The following is a 19,926-nucleotide window of genomic DNA, read 5'->3' on the forward strand; positions in this document are numbered from 1 at the left end:
AAGTAGTTTCAACATATTTACCATATGGCCCTTGTGATCAAATATAACTAATTACAAAATAGACCATCTAGTTATCAAAGGGCATTTTAGTAAAGACTTCACAAAAAAAATTAACAAGGTTTAGCCTTAGTACTCAATATTGTAACAAATTAAAACATTAATACCTGATTTTGTAACAAAAAAATATTAATATCCGACATTGAAATTTTACAGTAACTACAAGAACCAACGATGTAATTTTTTCACTAAAAAATTAGTGAATCAAATAAGTACTAAAACTAAAACGTGGGAAAAAAGTGGGTCGAATCATAAATGAATTGGGCCGAATAAAATAAAAAAATATGAAAAAAATATGATAAAATAACATAGATGATGTAACATATTTAAATAATAATAGCTTATAAAAATGATAAATACAAATTTACAAATTTACAAATATACATTTACAAGTTGATGGCGTCATGCCTCGAATAGTATTCGAGAGTGGTTGGCCAAAAGTGACGGCCACTTTTGTTTTGTTTTTTTTTTCTTTTTTCATTTATAGGTCTTGCCAAATTACAATTTTATCCTAAGTGTAAAATTACGATTTTGCCCCCTATTTCAAAATAAAATTTTGCTTTTGCCCCTGTTTAAATTTACGATTTTGCCTTCAGTTAAAAAATACAATTTTGCCTCCAGTTCAAAATAAAATTATGGTTTTGCCCTCAGCTAGAGTCCTACCAAATTACGATTTGGTTCCCAGTTTAAAATTACGATTTTCCTCCAGCTAAAAATTACGATTTTGCCTGCATATAAAATATTACGATTTTGCCCCCAATTCAAAATAAAAAAATGGTTTTGCCCTCAGTTCAAAATATTATTTTACCTCCATTTTAAAATTACGATTTACCTCAGCTAAAAATTGCAATCTTGCCATCGTTGTTTTTCTTTGGCAAAACCATGGTAGTGTTTTATTTTATTTTGTTGACTCAATTTTGTTTTTATTCATGCCAAACAGCTGTCTAGCACTCGCTAATTTGTCCTGACAAGTTATTGTTTTGCCCCCAACTCTAAATTACACGCTTGTCATCGTTTTAGTTATTTTTTTTATCATAACTATGGTACTGCTTTTTTTAATTGGTTAACTTGATGTATCTTTTTTGATATCTTGTTATAGGTAGCATGTATAACTAACCGGCATAAAGGCGTACATGTTATTAAAGTAAGAAATACTCGGTTTAGCGCCGCGTAACGCGGGCAACACCTAACTCTAGTTAGGGCTGTAAACGAAGCGAACGAACACGAACAAGGCTTTGTTCGTGTTCGTTCGTTAAGGAAATAAATGTGTTTACGAACGGTTCATGAACACTTACCGAACGAGATTTTATGTTCGTATTCTTTCATTAAGGAAATTAGCGTGTTCACGAACGGTTCGCGAACACAAATAAATTTTGCGAACGCGACGAAGGATAAAGATAGATGGCCTAGAGAGTAGCACTCGAACTTGAATCCTTTATTGTGGAATGGAGGTCGATTGTATTTGCTGATGTAAATAGTGAGAAATGAAAGGGAAATGATGCATAAACAAAGTGAAAGTGAATTTCCTAGTTTAATTGTTAGGGTAATAAAATAAATAAAAGTTTAATAATATAAAAAGTACAAATAAAATATAAGAAAGTACAAAGATCTTCAATTAAAACACAAACATACGAACATAAACGAACGCAAATCAACGAATGTTCACGAACACCTTACCGAACGTTCACGAACACAATCGAACGAACGAGACCTCTGTTCATGTTCGTTCATTTAACTAATCGAACGAAATTTCTTGTTCATGTTCGTTCGTTTATTAAACGAACAAACATAAACGAACTTCCCGCTGAACGGTTCACGAATTGTTCGTTGAACGTTCGATTCATTTACAACCCTAACTCTAGTTACTTACATTTGCCCTCATCAATAATGCTATTAAGTCAACTAGTTTTTTTCCATCCGCGCGTTGCGACGGGGACCCAATGACTGCAAAATGTGTGTCAGTAACGGCAATCAGATACCGAATATCAAAACATAAATAAAATGTCGTGAAAAGAATAGTCACTCCGTCCTAAAAAAGCGATTTTAAATAACATAATATATAATAATAGGACCCACACGTCCTACACGTTGGAAATTCGGTTGTTTTAGTTCAGTTATTACGGTGCTAACACGTTAAAATATGGATGAGCTCGGTACCGGTAACGACACCGAAAGTACCGATCCGGAAAATCATCGAAATTAGGTACCGGCACCGAAAATGCTCGGTACGATACAGTATGGTATTTGAAGGTAAAAATAAATAAATACAGGTATAGTTAATTTACATGATTAACCATACCGGTTTGATTACATGATTTGATACGATTTGCTCATCAATAATCTAAATATCTAAGTTAATTTACAATTTATTTATTACAGAAAAAGACAAAAAATAAAGCAAAATAGTTGTTGTGTATATAAAACCTCATTCAAAAGAAATATAGTTTACTTACTGTGTATATGAAAAGTATTTTAAACAGTGCAATGACTTGCATTGCTACGTTGCTACATGATTTGATGAGCTCAGTACCAATCGGTACTGAAAATACCGTTACCAAAATCCCCAAAAGTGGGTACCGATACCGAATATACCTGGTACGGTACGGCTCGGTACCGGTCGGTACTGGTACGACACCAGTATTTGAGGGTAAAAACCGATGAATACCGGTGCCGAACCGGCACCAAAAATACACCTGGTTTGGTAAATTTGATAACAGTACCGATACCCAATATCATTTACTCATTCGTTAGTTGATTTTGTATTAAGGGTGGAGGGTATAGTCAATCACTCTAGGGTGTTTGAGTGAAATCCTACCAAATAATATTATGTCATGTCAACTCCCCATTCCACTCCCCATTTTGCACTCAATCAGGGGGTATAGTCAATCACCCTAGGGCGTTTGAGTTCTAAATTTTTTGATTGGTTCCTCTCTTCTCTCTCCTCTATCACCTTTCTCCACCTGCGGTGACTTTACACTGATTTTACACTCGCTCTCCTACTCAAACACTCTCACTCAATCAGGGGGTGTGGTCACCGGTCGGTGACACCCATTCAATCACCCACTTCTCGCACATTATACCCCTACCCTATTTCAATTATATTTTTATTAGTATATATATGTTACTGTTCATTCAGTTGAGTTTTTAATATATAGGTAATATATAGGTAATGTTTTTCTACGACACAAATCCTACAAGTATTCAAACAATCATAACCACGTGGTTGGCAAAGACATTTCAAAAATTGTCTTTAGCTCCTAATAAAAGAATAGTCAGTCAATAATCATTTTAAATTTGTAATCATATACAAAAGAATAGTCAATAATCATTTTAAATTTGTAATCATATAAGTACTACAACCATATATATATATCGAACCAATAGAAGATTTTTATTCTTTTTATTTTCTATTTCATCATTATAGTAAATAGAAAATAAAAAAAATACTTTAGTCATATTGGATTATGGTAGAAAATGGGTTCACTTTTATTAAAATAAATATTTAAAATATATAATAAAGAGACTCTTGTTATTCATAGAATATATGATAGTACAATCAGATTACAAAGTATATGAAAATTAAATATAAAATACAATTTTATATGTACCGAACGTGATTCAACCGTGTCTTTGGTGGGCATGTCAAACGCCATTCATCTAGTGTTCATTAATTTAGCATTCTCTGTTGTGTCGTCAACCATGCTCCTTGATTGCACCAATTAGCATACTAAAATATTAACGGTTTTTTTGTTGAGAATCGTGTTTGAGATGGGGCCCCTAAACAGATTCCACACATTCTCTAAGATGAACGTGTTTGTCTCTCAGGGTACAACAACCGGAACAGTATGTGTACTGACTAAGATGGCTCTCGCGTCCGAGATAGCACCGGGTATAATGGTGTTCTTATTTATATGGAAAAAGGAAAATTGGTTTTTAATAAACCAACCTTTGTCCCGTTGGTAAATAATAATCTTACCTACGTAATTCGTATACAATAATCCTACATGTCAACATGTTGGTACTCAATGAACTTCCGTTAATTTTTTTTAACTGAAGTTAGTTTTTAAGTTTTATTTATTACACAAACAGTCCCTGTAATTGTAATTTACTAGTTTTAACTATTTTAAAACTAGTAAATTACAGTCCCTTGAGGTTTTTTTGTTTTATAAAATAGTTAAAACTAGTAAATTACAACTACAGAGACTTTTTATGTAATAAATAAAACTTAAAAATTAACTTCAGTTAAAAAAAATTAACGGAAGTTCATTGACTACCAACATGTTGATAGGTAGGATTATTGTATACCAATTACGTAGGTAAGATTATTATTTACCAACGGGACAAAGGTTGGTTTATTAAAAACCATTTTTCCTATGGAAAAATAAAGATTAAGTTGATGTTTATCATCGCGGAACTCTAAAATTTGTTGTATGATACTAAACATAGGTTTTCTCAAATACCTCCTATTCCTACAATTTTAAATATTCATCTAGTATGTCGGAAGTAATGCCATATGCTAATTGTCTAATTCCTCATGCAACTTTTTGCAACGGGCTAAAACCAATATCACCACGCGCTTTGTATTTTTGTTGAAAATATTCGGGTTTTTTTTTTCAAAATCATTTACTATTCTTAGAAATAATTGTTGGCTCATACGAAACGTCGCCTAAAAGTATTATGATCATGAAAATATTCGTATTTTCTTTTTTAAAATCATTTACTATTCTTCAAAATAATCGTTGGCTCATACGAAAACGCCGCCTATAATAATTGCTATCATATAAGGGTTTGGATGAAAAATAATCATGAACCAACAATTCATGTGCGGCAAGTCGACCGCGAACTATAAATTTTCTCTTTTTGAGTTGTGAACTCCTGACAACTTCAACAATGTTTTATATGACTCTTGGAACCAATGATATTATCAACTCGGCTCCCTCTTCAGATGAAGATGATAAAACGAATTCAACCAATGAAAATGATGATGAACTTGATGATTGTATCTATTTAAGAGATGAAATTTTTGTGGTGATAGAATTTGGTGTTGTTAGTGTGGAGAATAGGTTTATATAAGAAAGTGATTTAAGAATATTTTTTAAATACACTAGCCTTTCAAAGACTATTTATTTTAGAATAAAAAAGAAGTTAACTCGGTCAAGGTTTGGTCAAAGGGGGCAACGCCCTCTAACATTCATGGCGGGATGGTGTTGGGGTGTGGACACCCCCCCCTGCCTTCCAGCCACCACACCATATAGTCTTATGGTGATTTTGCAGTTCTAAAAGAACAGAGAGATATAACAAACGCCGAACGTTACCCTGACAACTAACAAATGAAGCCGGATTTTTGTGTGGGCCATAATCCAGTGGCCCAAATTTGCATGGGCCTTTTATGTTGGATATATTGTACATCAAATTTCTTACTATTCAAGAAGTTTCGTTCGTGTTCCTTCGTTAAGGAAATGGACGTATTCGTGATCGTTTGTGTTCATTCGTTAATATTAGATAACAAACAAAAAGAAAACAACTCAACACAAATAAATATTCATGACACAACAGACAAGCATAAAAAAAACGAATACAAAAGAACATATATGAAGTATACAATACACTACTTATTGAATATTTTATTATTGGGAAGTTTGAAGTATTTAAATAAAATATAAAAATTGAAAACCCTAATTAACTATCAAACATAAATGAACACGTTATCGAACGTTTACGAATGTAAATGGGCGAATGTGACCCTTGTTATTTTGTTCATTGAACTAAATCAATGAAATTTCATTTTTTTATTTATTAAACGAACGAACACAACTAAATCAATGAAATTTCATTTGTTTATTTATTAAACGAACGAACACAAAATAACTTCCAAACAAACAGCTTCCATTGTTTGGGATTTGGTTAGTTGCATCTGTTTGATGCTATTTTTAATTTTATGTTACTTTTGTAGTTTTCCTAGTTAATGTATCATTACATGTTTAAAAATTTGATTCAGCTTATTTTCATATTTAATTTTGTATGATTATAAATTTATACACCAAATTTTGATATATTTAATTTTGTATGATTATAAATTTATACACCAAATTTTGATTAGTATATGTTTCACTAAAAATACAAAATTTAATATGTAAGGTCCCCTACGTTTTCTTACGATCTTCAACAACTCGAATCACGTGTTTACAAGATGTGCGGAATAAATCTAGTGAATGTGGGAACAGTAGTAATGAGAGATAACATGAACATGTAATGTAAATATAATCTGCCTTTTATTGATGTAAAACTATAGTTTCAAGCAATGTTTTAAAAACCGATTTTTAAATCATACCGGGATGGTCTTAAAAATAGTTCAACCGGTACAACCGGGTTGTACCGGGTGGTTCAACCGGATGAACTAGTTAACTCTATAATTTCATAGAGATACATACGTACATAAATTATATTGACATAACTATCTGTTTTAATATTTTTCATTAACATAATAAATTATAATATAACTATTATCATGTCCTTTTTCTTTTTCAAGTTTCAAAATACAATCTTTCACATAACATTGCTTTACCCGTATAGACATACATATATACATACATATGGAGAGTGAGAGATACATCGAATTGCTTCAAGTCTTTCACTTTTTGACCCACTTGTGGATCTATTTACTCTCAGATTATTTTATTGAAATAAGCAAAACTACCGATGAAGATGAAACTAGAAGCATGATAAAGATGGAGTGATGAACCGATGAAGATGGAGCTGAATCTTGTGGATGAAGTGATGAACCATAAGTGATGATGGTTTTGAATGTCGATCGATGGTATATGTATCTGATGAAACTCTAGAATACTAAAAACCCAAACCAAAATAACCATGGGCCGGTACCGGTATTACGGTTCAAACCGGTATACCGGATTTTACTGCCGGTACGAATCTTATGCCGTTTCACTTATTTACCGGGGTGTTTCGCACCGGAATTGCATCCGAAACCGGTAATACCGGTATTACCGGCCGGTATTTACCGGTTTTTAAAACACTGGTTTCAAGATACACAATTATGTTATATATTACATTATATTATATTATATTATACAAACACAAGATGGCCCGATGGGGAATGGCGTCAGACAGTTGTCTAGCACTTCCCTATTGGTCCAAGCAAATTACGATTTTGCCTCGTTTAAATTTACAGATTTGTCATTATTTTGTTTTTTTCTTCTCCTAGCCAAATTACGATTTTGCCATCAGCTCAAATTTATAGTTTTGCCATCCTTTTTTTTCCCTTTCAAATTATGATTTTGCCCCAAGTGTAAAATTCATTTCAGTGTTTTTTTTTTTTTTTTTTTTTTTTTTGACAAAACTATGGTAGTGTTTTGTTTTAATTGGTTGGCTCGATGTAATTATTATTCGTGCCAAGCGGTAGTTTTTCCATCGTTTTAGTTTTTTAGCAAAACTATGGTAGTGTTTTGTTTTAGTTTGTTGACTCAATGTAATTTATTTTTGAGATCGTGTTATGAGTAGTATGTACAAGTAACCGAAACACAGACGTACATGTTACGAGAGAAATACGGGCAGAGCATAAACTAGTTACATCAACAAAATGCCAAAAGTCTAAAACAACTAGCCTATAAAAACATATTTATAGACAAACCCGCTAAATCCTCAATCCATACTAAATACGGATTGACTGATTAAGTATGCAATTGCATACTTAATCAGTCCGCAGACTAAGTGAACAAACACACAATGGTTAGTAAGTCCGCAAACACATAGCACACTTACCAAGTCCGGAAACACTTAGAATTTTTATATAACAAGTTCTAAGTGTGTTAGACCCCCCGTAACGGGGCGTTTTTTTTAAAAAAATTTGCAAAAAAACGCCGGATAACGCCGGAACCCCCATTACATGGGGCGTTTCCGGGCGTTTTTTTTGAAAAAAAATGGTGGTGGCGTGGTTTTAAAAACGCTGAACAATGGTTTGAATGCCCAATCAATTGAGGACATGTGGGTTTAGAGAGAGAGATGGGGTTGTGGCCGGATTTTTTGGCCGGATTTTTGGCCGGATTTTTGGCCGGATTTTCTGGGTTTGCAGGGTTTGCAGAAGGGAAGAAGAATGGGAATGAAGAAGAAGAAAGGTTTTTTTTTAAAACTTTGATATTGACACTTAGGCCCCTATACTTTTAAACTTTATTATTTTCTGTATTTTTATTTTACTTTCTGTTTTTTATTTTCTGTATTTTTATTTTCTTTATTTTTAAGTTCTGTTTTTAATATTTTAGTATTGTATTTTTTTATGTTTTAAATTAAAAAAAATAATTAGGAAATGATTGCATGGGCATTATTTGAATAATGCCCCACTACACCATTTTATGGTATAATGCCCCTTGCTGACTGGGCTGCCACATGGCGCAAAACGCCCCATGGAGGGGGCATTATAATGTTTAACCATTACGCATGGTCTTACAAAAACACAAAACGCATTCTCCGAAGCATTTGTCACTGAATAGTGCACTTATATCATGAAGAAATATAGTTTATTTTTAAAAACAAAAATTTGCTTCTTGTTCAGACATGCAGGATAACATACAAATTTGATCTGTCTTGTACAAAAAGGTAGACATTTCTAAAGCTATTTATTATTATTTTGTTTCTTAGAAAAGATTTGTTTTATTACCAAGGAATAAAGATTTCAACACACTTCATGTATAACAGGCTTTCATATGGAAAACTTATAACTGTCGATATTTAAACCATTTTCCTCAAATTTAGTAAAGAGTTAATTACTGTTTTCGTCCCTGTGGTTTATTAGAAATCACTATTTCAGTCCATTAGTTTAAAAATTGCGATTTCAGTCCCTGTGGTTTCACTTTCGTAACCATTTCAGTCCACCTCGTAATCATTTCAGTCCCTGTACTTAACAGAGTAATGGATTATAATGGTTACGAAAGTGAAACCAAGGGGACTGAAATGGTTACAAAAGTGAAACCACAGGGACTGAAATCGCAATTTTTAAACTAATGGACTGAAATAGTGATTTTTGACAAACCACAGGGACGAAAACAGTAATTAACTCTTTAGTAAATTACATAATTTTGTTAACAACTCAACCATAAGCGATAGTTGTTAGCAGCTCGTTACAGACAACAACTAAACCGAAGAACACGTTTTTTTTATTAAACGAACATCTTCGCGTGTTACTTAAAACAAAAATACATCCCAAAATCGTTCTAGAAAGAAGCCGAACTCTCGAAGCACATTCTAGCAAAAAAGTAGTTATCATCCATCAAATAAAGAACATTTTCATAAGGAATCTAAGTTGTTTTAGCTTTTAAATGTCTCTTCTTGATTAACTTCCTTGGAAGCACAGTCTTCATTCCGAGAAAAAACAGAAGCGCGCCCAGCAGCGCTAGGCTCTGTAACGAACGTGGGTCCCGTTAATTCGTTAACGCTGCATGCTTTATACGCAATTTGCGATGAATTTAAAAAAATAAAGAGTTAATTTCCATTTTAGTCCTTGTGGTTTGGGTCATTTTGCCAGTTTAGTCCAAAGGTTTCATTTTTAACATCTGGATCCAAAAAGGTTTCATCGTTGCCATTTTGGTCCAACTGGCTTAACTCCATCCATATATGTTAAGTCTGCTAAGGGTATTTTAGTCATTTCATTTTTCTTTTTATTAACCCTTTATGGCTAAAATGACTAAAATGCCCTTGGCAGACTTAACAAATATGGATGGAGTTAAGTCAGTTGAACCAAAATGGCAACGATGAAACATTTTTGGATCCAGATGTTAAAAATGAAACCTTTGGACTAAACTGGCAAAATGGGCCAAACCACAGGGACTAAAATGGCAATTAACTCAAAAATAAATATATATAATGAAGAAAAGAAACCTGCACGAAATCTGTAAGATGAGGATGAAACGCTAGATCATCCATGTCATAGTCGTAGAAGTCATGTAGCAATGGCGTCATAAGTAGCAGGTAATATATCTGCATATGAAGATAAAGAATTCAAGATTTGGTCAAACTTCAATGGTACTTATTTAAATAAGTAAATTACAAAAATCGTCCTTTATGTATGTCACTTATTGCAAACTGTGTCCTTTATCTTCAACAATTACAGAAAACGTACTTGATGTTTGCAAACCTTTGCAAGTTATGTCCTTTAGCCCTAACTCAGTTATTTTTTTGTGGTTAAATCTGACCAAATGGACCCCACATGAGGGAATTTTGGTCATTTTACTCTCATGTGGAGTCCATTTGGTCAGATTTAACCACAAAAATACCCTCATGTGGGGTCCATTTGGTCATATTTAACCACAAAAATTAACTGAGTCAAGGCTAAGGACATAACTTGCAAGGGTTTGCAAACATCGAGTACGTTTTCTGTAATTGTTGAAGACAAAGGACACAGTTTGCAATAAGTGACATACATAAAGGACGATTTTTGTAATTTACTCTATTTAAATTAGCATTTTGTTGGTCCCTTCATAAACGATAATCTAATTGGATATGTTCCGGACAATAGCGTCAACTAGCGAAATTAAAATGTATGAAGTAAACTAAAAGACGGATGAACTGTTACCAGCAAATGGGCACCGGTGGTGCTGCCAAAGACGAATAAAATCCCGCCAACGCCTTTAAGAACCATTGAAGCCAAAACAACATGCTTAACCTGTATTAATTATTAGAAAAAAAAAGCCCCTCAAAATATGAAAACATAACCTAAAAGCATAGTTGTTAAGGGCGAATAGCGACAAGGTACCTATATGCTGCATAGCGAATAGTGATAAATAGAGGGCACTATTTTATAAATAGCGATACAATAGAAAAAAAAATATTTTTTTATACGTATATTATATCAAAATACCCTGTTATATACGCTATTTTACATGTATATTTAACAAAGATCCTAAAATCCAACTATTTTCTAGCTATATTTAATCGCTATGAATTAAAAAAAAAAAAAAGAAATCCCGCTATTTATGCCTACATACCCTGTAGCGACCTTCGACCTATACGCTACAATGTTCGCTATAGCGACTGCTATTGACAACTATGCCTAAGAGGGTGTTTGGGGTTGAGTTTTGAAGGAGTTTTTTAGATTATCGAGTTTCGAAATCGTATATAATCAATTTTGAGTGTTTGGGTAAAAAAAATTAAAAAATTTGATTATTTGCGTTTAGAAAGTTACAAAACACAGTTTTCCAAAAGCAGCCCCCCCCCCCCCCCCCTACTGCAACAAAATGCAGTTTTCCAAAAATTGATTATTTGCGTTTAGAAAAGGATTTTTCACTTGTTTATTTTTTTTAAATATATATTTGCCAAACACTCAAATAGTTGATTATCTGATTATTGTGATATCAAGCAACATAATGAAATCCAAACACTATCTTTCAACATCACGTTTTGTTACAGTTAATTATCTGATTCTGATTATTCAAAACGCATAATTTATTTTCAAAACTCAACCCCAAACACCCTCTAAAAGTAATTCAGTAATTAACTTCTCTAACCATTACACTAGACTTTTTTGTTGCATACAAAACAAAATTTCATGAAAACACACTACACTTCGCAAGATTTAGCCAATTGGACAAAAGGTGCCAGTTTTTACGTAGTGTAGCGTTACTTTTGCGTTTTGTCAATTTATTTGGTATAAAAAGGAACCTCACGTCAATTTTTGGCACGCCTTTTCCAAACTTGGAGGCAAGATATCTCTGAATAGAAACAATTTTCGGAGCTAGTTCCTTTGCAGCAGGGCCGCCATCATTGCCAAAATCATTGAACCTGATTAACAAACAGAAAAGAAATAAACGGGCCTTCAAACATCAGAACAAACATTATGCATTCAAGTGGCTCTATGTATCATATCGCCGCTAGTTTAATCATTAATGTATGTGTTAAAGATTGTTACAATGGTATCTAAAGTATTTGTCCTGATTGCTGAGTGTTTAATTGTTGAGGACGGTTAATCGTGCATCATGTGGTGGCGTTGATAGCTGAAAGACAAAAGGGTACATGCACTAATCGGTCTTTGTCCTGATTGCTGAGTGTTATGTGCCTTATGTCCAAGGCTTGATGCAAAACTACTATCGAGTCGGGGGTCTCACTGGAAGCAGCCTCTCTATTCCTATGGGGTAGAGGTAAGGTTGTCTACATTTTACCCTCCTCAGACCCTACCTTTGCATTGCTATTGGTGGAATTTACTGAGTATGATGATGATGTCAACCTGACAGTCTGGGACCCGTTTAACCCATGTTTTATAATTTTTTTAAATAATGTATTTTATTTTATAATTTAAACAGGTTGGGTATTTTACGCCAAAATTTAAAGGCTAAAAGAGAAATTGGCATGAGGTTTTATAGTTTAAAGTTTAAACATATACATCTTTATATTTTGGTTGTGCATTTTTAATTTTAGAGTATTAATATGCAGCAAATATATCAAAAATTTCAGGTTAAGTAGTCATGTTTGGGTTCATGCGTTTGACACGATTTTTGGGTTCGTGTTGGGTTCAACCCGTGAGCACCCGTCTAGCACGACTACATGAAACGAGCCAACCTAAAGATGATGTAATATCAAGCATGTTATAAATTGGAGACAAATACAACAATGTGGCCACTAGGGCTGCAAACGAATCGAACGAACCGAACGAACACGAACAAGACCGTCTTCATGTTCGTTTGTTAAGGAAATATATGTGTTCACGAACTGTTCATGAACACAAATGGAAACAAACGAACACAAACAAGCGTTCAGGAATAGAATATACAAAATACATTGATACTTATTAATTATTTTATTTGTCAGAATTTTTAAGTATTTAAAGAAAATATAAGAGCTAAAAACACTAATGAACTATCGAACATAAACGGACACGTTACCGAACATTCACGTTCACGAACATGAATGAACGAACGCGGCCTCTGTTCATGTCTGTTCACTTAACTAAACGAACGAAATTTCTTGTTCGTGTTCGTTTGTTTAATAAACGAACGAACTTCCCGCCAAACAATTCACGAACTGTTAGTTTCAACGTTAGGTTCATTTGCAGCACTGCATGCTATAATAATTCAGACAGATTATTTATAGTTACTTAGTAGTTACAAACTTTATTGCTCATTTAAATAGAAAATATATAATAGTTTCCAAGGTTTGGATAAAGCAGTATTAATGCACAAATTCACAAATAAATAATAAAAAAAAAAAAAAGTAGTAAAGTGACAGATTCTTGCTTCAATTTAAGGGACATTCAAAAAGCATATTATTAAAATCGAAAATAAATCATCCAAGAGTCAATCATACATTCCAATATCAATTCAAAAGCTTAACCAAACAATCCCTAAATGAAATGAAATGAAAAGAAAAGAATAACATGAATGAACAGGTTAAAATAAGATCAAATTATGTCGAAAATAGAAAAATAATAATAAAGGTAGATCTATCTAAAGATGGGATGATGCTAGAAATTAATAATAATGAATTAATTGAGGTGAAAGAAGATGAAAAGGTGGATCTGGAAAACGTACATTTGCCAAGCGGAGAGGATGAAAAGAGAGGCAAAAAGGAGCCTCCCGAGGAAGGAGACGAACCCCATTTCACGGCGTTTGTGTGTTCAAATCCGCCGTTGTCGGGTGGTCGGAAGGAACTCGATTATATATATTTATGAGTTGTAGACACTGGTCTGGTTTAATCTACTTGGATTTGGTTTGGGTGGTTAATTACATAAATGCACCTTCCTGCTACCCTGCGTCAAACTATCAACACATCTTATTTGTCTATCTGTCCACCCTCTACCTCGCATAGGTCTATATACGGGGTGTATAGTGTTACATCAAACTCAGTGTCTGACTCATATCAGTTCTGGTTTGGCTGCTCTTATACGCCGCGTACAGACCTATACGTGACGTATAGGACCCCTCGTATAGGTCTCGTACATGACTCATGCCCCATATATGTCACGTATAGGCCAATATGGGACGTATATAAGTTTGTTTTACAAGAATTTTATACAAATTAATTGTTTTAGCAAACATTTATAAAAAAAAATAAGTTTTATATTTTAAATAAATAAACGAGTAAATTGGCAAAATCGTCCCTGAGGTTTGGGTATGTTTGTAAGTTTCATCTAAAACAACTTTTTTTGTACTAAATAGTCCTTCACTTTTGAGATTTTTTTTGTCGTTTTCATCTAAAAGTCTAATTTGCTTTATTTTTCTGTTAAATATTTAGATGGAAATGACAAAAAATCTCAAGGACGATTTTGGCAAAAACGTTAGACGTTTGGATGAAAATGGCAAAAAAATCTCAAAAATGAAGGACAATATGGTACAAAAAAGTTGTTTTGGTTGAAATTGTCAAATATGCCCAAATCTCAGGGACGATTTTGGCAATTTACTCTAAATAAAAATAATAATTATATGATATGATACAACATCTGTATAGGCCTATACGAGACTTATATTATAAACTATATGATATGATACGATACAACATCCGTATAGGCCTATAGGTGTGGTATAGGTCCCGTATAGGACTATAGTTGTGATTTATGTTTCGTATAGTCCTATATAGGACCTATACTACACCTATATGCCTATACGAGTGTTGTATCTTATCTTATAATCTCGTATCGTATCGTATTGTATAATATCGTATAGTATAGTATAGGTCTTGTATAGGCATTGTATGGGCCTTTGGATGTAGTATGGTATCATATAGTGGAGTATAAGTCTCGTATAGGTCCCCTATAGGTGTTGTATAGGCCTATACGGGACCTAAACTACACCTATTATAATTAATATCATTTTTGTATAATCTCAATTAGTGTTATTATAATTAATATGATTTTTGTATACTTAATATTACGGTTATTATAATTAATATGAGTTTTTTTATAATTAATATTAACTAGGATTAAGCCCTCTAAGCAGTGTTGTAGAGATCACTAGGCGCCAGTCGGGCGGTGGAGTACTGACTAGGGATTAATCGGGATTAATCGGGTCGGAATTTATATATATAATTTTTAAATTTATATATATACACATACATTAAAATCAATATAATACTTAAAAATAATTCAAAATCCAAACAACTAAGTTTAAAACATAGCAAATCAAGTATTTAAACATTCAATACACACATTAATATCAATATAATACTTAAAAATAGTTCAAAATTTAAACAATGAAGTTTAAAACATAGCAATTTAAGTATTTAAACATTCAAACATTAATATATGAGTCATGGCATCATGGAATATGTTTTAATGGGTTAAAAACATGTTTTTTTATGGGCCAGGTTGGAACTAAACAACTTTGGCGATGTATTTAATGGTTAAAAACATTTCTTTGGGCCAGATTTAAACTAAAAAGAGTGGGCCGACTAGAAACGATTTGGCCGACTTGGGCCGATTTGGGTCGCCTTGCACCGACTAGGACCGACTTGGACCGACTACCGACTAATGGTCCAACTAGCTCAAAATTAATCAGTCAACGCCCGACTAGCGCCTAGACGCCGATTAATTCCGATTTTTACAACATTGCCTCTAAGTTGCGGCGGGGGTTGGCGTAAACAACCATCGTCACATCAACAAACGTGACCATCATAAAACACATCCATCACCTTTCATTCGTTTCAACAATAGTCATGTTGTACTTCATATCGTTAGTTTTGACTAAATGTTATGATCCTATTGGTTAAAGAAAACAAACACTCTCTTTTATCCCTGTATATAAAGATGTGTGTTTATTCTGGGTCTATTGAACAAAATTCATTGTTAAACTTGGGGAAAGCAAAGCCAACAAACTAACATATCATTCGTCATGTGAACCTCATATCTTATGGTCCTAATGGACGCTTTAAGTAGATGGGCCCATGTGTTGATTATTATCAACTAGAAAAGAGGCATTAATTTAGGGGTGTAAACGAGCCGGGCCGAGCCCGAGCTTGACCAGGCTCGAGCCCGGCTCGTTAGGTTTATATGAAGCTCGAGCTCGGCTCGGTTCGAGCCTACTTTTTTGAGCTCGAGCTCGGCTCGCGAGTAAAACCCAAAGCTCGACTCGGCTCGAACTATTTTGAGAACAACCTTAAACGAGCTAAAAGCTCGGCTCAAGCTCACTTCAACATCACTTAAATGAGCCAAAGCTCGGCTCTAGCTCGGCTCATCAATGTTATCATCATTATTAATATATTATATATAAAAAAAATTAAAATTTTGTATGAGCTCGTTTAGGCTCGCGAGCCTAAACAAGCTTTGTATTTCAGGCTCGAGCTCGATAACAAAACGAGCTCTATTTTAGGCTCGGGCTCGTTAAGGCTCGGCTCGTTCGAGCCATTAACCGAGCCGATCACAAGTAGCTCTCGAGCCTCTGGGCTTGTTTACACCCCTAGGCATTATAATCAACGAAAATAATGCGACTTGTGTCACACAAATGAAATATTCATATATCGTCATATATAATAAAATTTAAGCAAATATATTCATGAACGCTACAAAATATATCATTCATGAAGCATAATCCCAACTTTGAGATTAGTCATGTACAAAATATGTAATTATTCAAGGACGTCAACACTCAACAAGAGGGGGCCAACTATTAATTTCTTTAATGGTTTTTAATAAGGTGGTAATTAAAATTCAGCCATAATTTAAAACATTGTCATCTAAGGGTACGTTTAGGGGTATAAACGAGTTAAGTCATCTTGAGGCATGAGCTACTTTAGATCAGTTTGTTAAAAACTCGAATTCAGTTGAGCTTAAACAAGTTGGGTTATGAGGCACATTTAATATACGAGCCCGGGCTTCATGCATCAAGCTTCACGCATTTAATATACAAGCCCGACCTTCACATATCAAGCTAGACCGGCTCACAAGCCTAAACTAGCGTTTTATATTTAGAAATTTTTTAACTAATATATTAAATGTATATTTATATAGTTATTATTATTACTGTATATAAAATTACGAAGAAAACAGTTAAGTAATTCTTACTATAGTATATAAAAAATGTGATAGCTATACATATATACGTTAACAATTATAAAAATATATAGATAAAATAATCATCAAATAAATAATACATAACAAGCAAACTAAGCCTCATGTCACATGCCAAATATTTGAAGATCGTAATGTTATGGGTTGTGCTTGAACGTTTGAGTCATTGGCTAGTCCTGGACTTTATCAGGGTACGGAGTCAGTGTCAAATTGTCAATGAAGAGGTGTACGTGCCTAGTCATGCAAACGACGAACACATCACTGGTCGAGAGCTGGCGCTGCTCTCCTGATGAGTCAAAGCCAGTGACCCACACAAAGAAGCGGGAAGGATTGGCTTGTCCTCGGGGACTTGGGGATGCCACACAGAGGTCGAAAACTAACCCCGTGACACTGAGCTAAACTCAAGCCTTAGAAATATATTTTAAAACAAGACTAATCCCTTTAAATCTAAACGAGCCAACTCAAACTTAAACAAGTTTAGACTCGGCTTGTTTACACAGTTATCTCTATCCAGGTGTCTTAACTAGGGATGAGCTTATTATCAATACCGAAATCATCGGTACCTAAGATCGTCAAATATAGGTACCAGTATCGAAAATGTTCGGTAAAATACAGTAAATTACCAGTACCATAACGTAACGGAGTAGGATAAAGACAAATAGATGACCAGTTTGTCAACCATTTAACTTAATTAACTCCTTATTTTCCCCCTATTTCTTGACTTCTTCTTTCAGCAACTTTCCCCCAATCTCGGTTCATCCTCCCTTTCTCCCCAAAAACCCTATCCAAATTCCGGCAACATGTGCACTCTCCAAAAACGCAACAACCTCTTCATCCTAACCCTAACCGGATCCGACCAACACCGTCTCAACCCCACTTTAATCGCCACCATCCGCTCACTTCTCTCCGAAGTCAAATCCCAGTCAACGCCGGGAACCGCCCTAATCACCGTCGCAGAAGGCAACTTCTTCTCCAACGGCTTCGATCTCGCTTGGGCATCCTCCCAATCCAACGGCTCACCATCCGAAGCGGTCAACCTCTTACGTCACATGGTCAAACTCTTCAAACCCTTAGTCGCCGACTTAATCTCGCTCCCCATGCCGACAATCGCCGCCGTCACCGGCCACGCCGCCGCTGCCGGACTGTTGTTAGCCATGAGTCATGATTACGTCATGATGAGGCGAGATCGGGGGGTGTTGTATATGAGTGAAGTGGATTTGGGGATGACGTTGCCGGATTATTTTACGGTGGTGATGAGGGAGAAGGTTGCGAGGGCGGAGGTCCGGCGAGATGTGTTGTTGCGTGGGGTGAAGGTTAAGGCGGATGAGGCGGTGGTTAAGGGGTTGGTTGATTCGGCGTATGATAGTGCGGAGGAGACGGTTGGGGGTGCGGTTAAGTTAGGTGAAGAGTTGGTTAAACGGAAGTGGGACGGTGAGGTTTACGGGGAGATACGGAAGGCGTTGTATCCGGAGATGTGTAATGTGTTGGGGTTAACGGCGAAATCGGTTGTGAAAGCTCGGCTTTAGAAGGTTGAAGGGGTGTTATTGTTACTTTTGTATGTGTAAGGGTGTTATTGTTACTTTTTGAAATTATAATCTAATCCAATAAAAAACGTTGTTGGGGAATATTTGATGATGTATGGTGTTTTCAAGGTGAAAATTTTGTTTTATACGGAAGTGTTGCACCTTTTTTTTAGTTGTGGATAATAATAAAAATAATTTTCCATCGTATGTGTAATTGTTGAAATGGGAAAGTTTATATTTATGCATTAGAATATTAGATTTAAATGATTCTTACTTTTACCGACTCTATGATAAATTGATAACCCTTCCAACTTTTGATTTATTCCACATTACTTTCAATTTATTGGCGAATAATATTCAAAATCTAACTCAGTTTGCTAAAATCAGCTGTCAAGTCATCAAACTAGTGTTACATCAGCTGTCACGTTATCAAAAAGGTTATGTCAGCGGCCACCTCAACTGTCATGTCATCAAAAAATTTCATGTCAGATGCCACATCAACACACAAGTGCCACATCAGCGAAAAACTAACTGGGTTAGGGTTCCGTTAGTTTGGGAGTGCTATCGGCCAATAAATTGAAAGTTGAGAGTAATGTGGAATAAATCGAAAGTTGAAAGTGCTATCAAACAATTGGTGAAAGTTAAGGTTATTTAAATCCAATATCCGTTATGTTGCATTTGATGAAATTATTAGATACTTAGGTAACTTAAGGGCTGCTTAACCTTTGGGAGGCCCCAAAACAAATTCAAATTTCAGGATCATTTTTATAAAACAATCTTTGGGATATGAGATTGGCAATAATAAACTTAAAGACGCTTGAAACTGTAACTGAAACCTTAAAACTAAAACAATATAGACCGTATAGTACAAATCTAATTTCTAAAACTATTTCACCAAGTGTAGTTTAGAAACTAATGATAGGTTGACTTTTAAGAAGTCAACAAAGAGTGGGAATGGTAGTTAGTAAGCTCTAAAGGCAAACGTGTATCCAGGGCCGGCCCAAGCCCAAGTATTTTGAGGCTTGGGCTTTGGGCCTCTATTTTATAAGGGCCTCCATTTTTAAAAAATTCCAGGGTTTTTGGATGTTTGTGGTTACAAGAATAATTGTTCCATGAAGGTAGAGAATTCATGACAGAAGTGTAAGTGTAGAATTTGTTGACGTATTCAACTCACTAACGGGTAAACTCATTGATAAAAACTCTTAATTCACAGAGACCCACCTTGTCAAAACAAATACAAATATGAAAACACAGCACTTGACTTGCAACTTCTTTCATTTTCATTATTAATATGGGAAAATGCCACTAAAATGTAACTAAGTTTGTCAAGTGTCTTAATTAAGTCAT

General features: G+C 34.5%; 2 protein-coding genes across 3 annotated transcripts; one reads left to right on the forward strand and one right to left on the reverse strand.

Moving 5' to 3' along the window:
• Positions 1–9,202: 9,202 nt before the first annotated feature.
• LOC110930952 lies at positions 9,203–13,841 on the reverse strand. 2 transcript variants are annotated; one of them, XM_022174338.2, is made up of 5 exons: positions 13,587–13,841; positions 11,730–11,844; positions 10,640–10,729; positions 9,946–10,044; positions 9,203–9,467 (listed from the first exon to the last, which is right to left on the reverse strand). In XM_022174338.2, exons 1-5 carry the CDS (start codon positions 13,652–13,654, stop codon positions 9,366–9,368), a joined length of 474 nt encoding a protein of 157 aa, XP_022030030.1. In that variant the 5' UTR covers positions 13,655–13,841; the 3' UTR covers positions 9,203–9,365. The 2 variants fall into 2 exon arrangements, with proteins under 2 accessions (XP_022030030.1, XP_022030031.1); XM_022174339.2 differs by having other exon boundaries at positions 9,333–9,509.
• A 3,883-nt stretch (positions 13,842–17,724) lies between these two features.
• LOC110930953 (enoyl-CoA delta isomerase 2, peroxisomal) lies at positions 17,725–18,786 on the forward strand. The gene has a single exon (XM_022174340.2). It carries the CDS (start codon positions 17,857–17,859, stop codon positions 18,580–18,582), a length of 726 nt encoding a protein of 241 aa, XP_022030032.1. The 5' UTR covers positions 17,725–17,856; the 3' UTR covers positions 18,583–18,786.
• The last annotated feature ends 1,140 nt before the right edge of the window (positions 18,787–19,926 follow it).

This window comes from Helianthus annuus, chromosome 3 (genome assembly GCF_002127325.2).
Source record: "Helianthus annuus cultivar XRQ/B chromosome 3, HanXRQr2.0-SUNRISE, whole genome shotgun sequence".
In the NCBI taxonomy this organism is placed as follows: domain Eukaryota; kingdom Viridiplantae; phylum Streptophyta; class Magnoliopsida; order Asterales; family Asteraceae; genus Helianthus; species Helianthus annuus.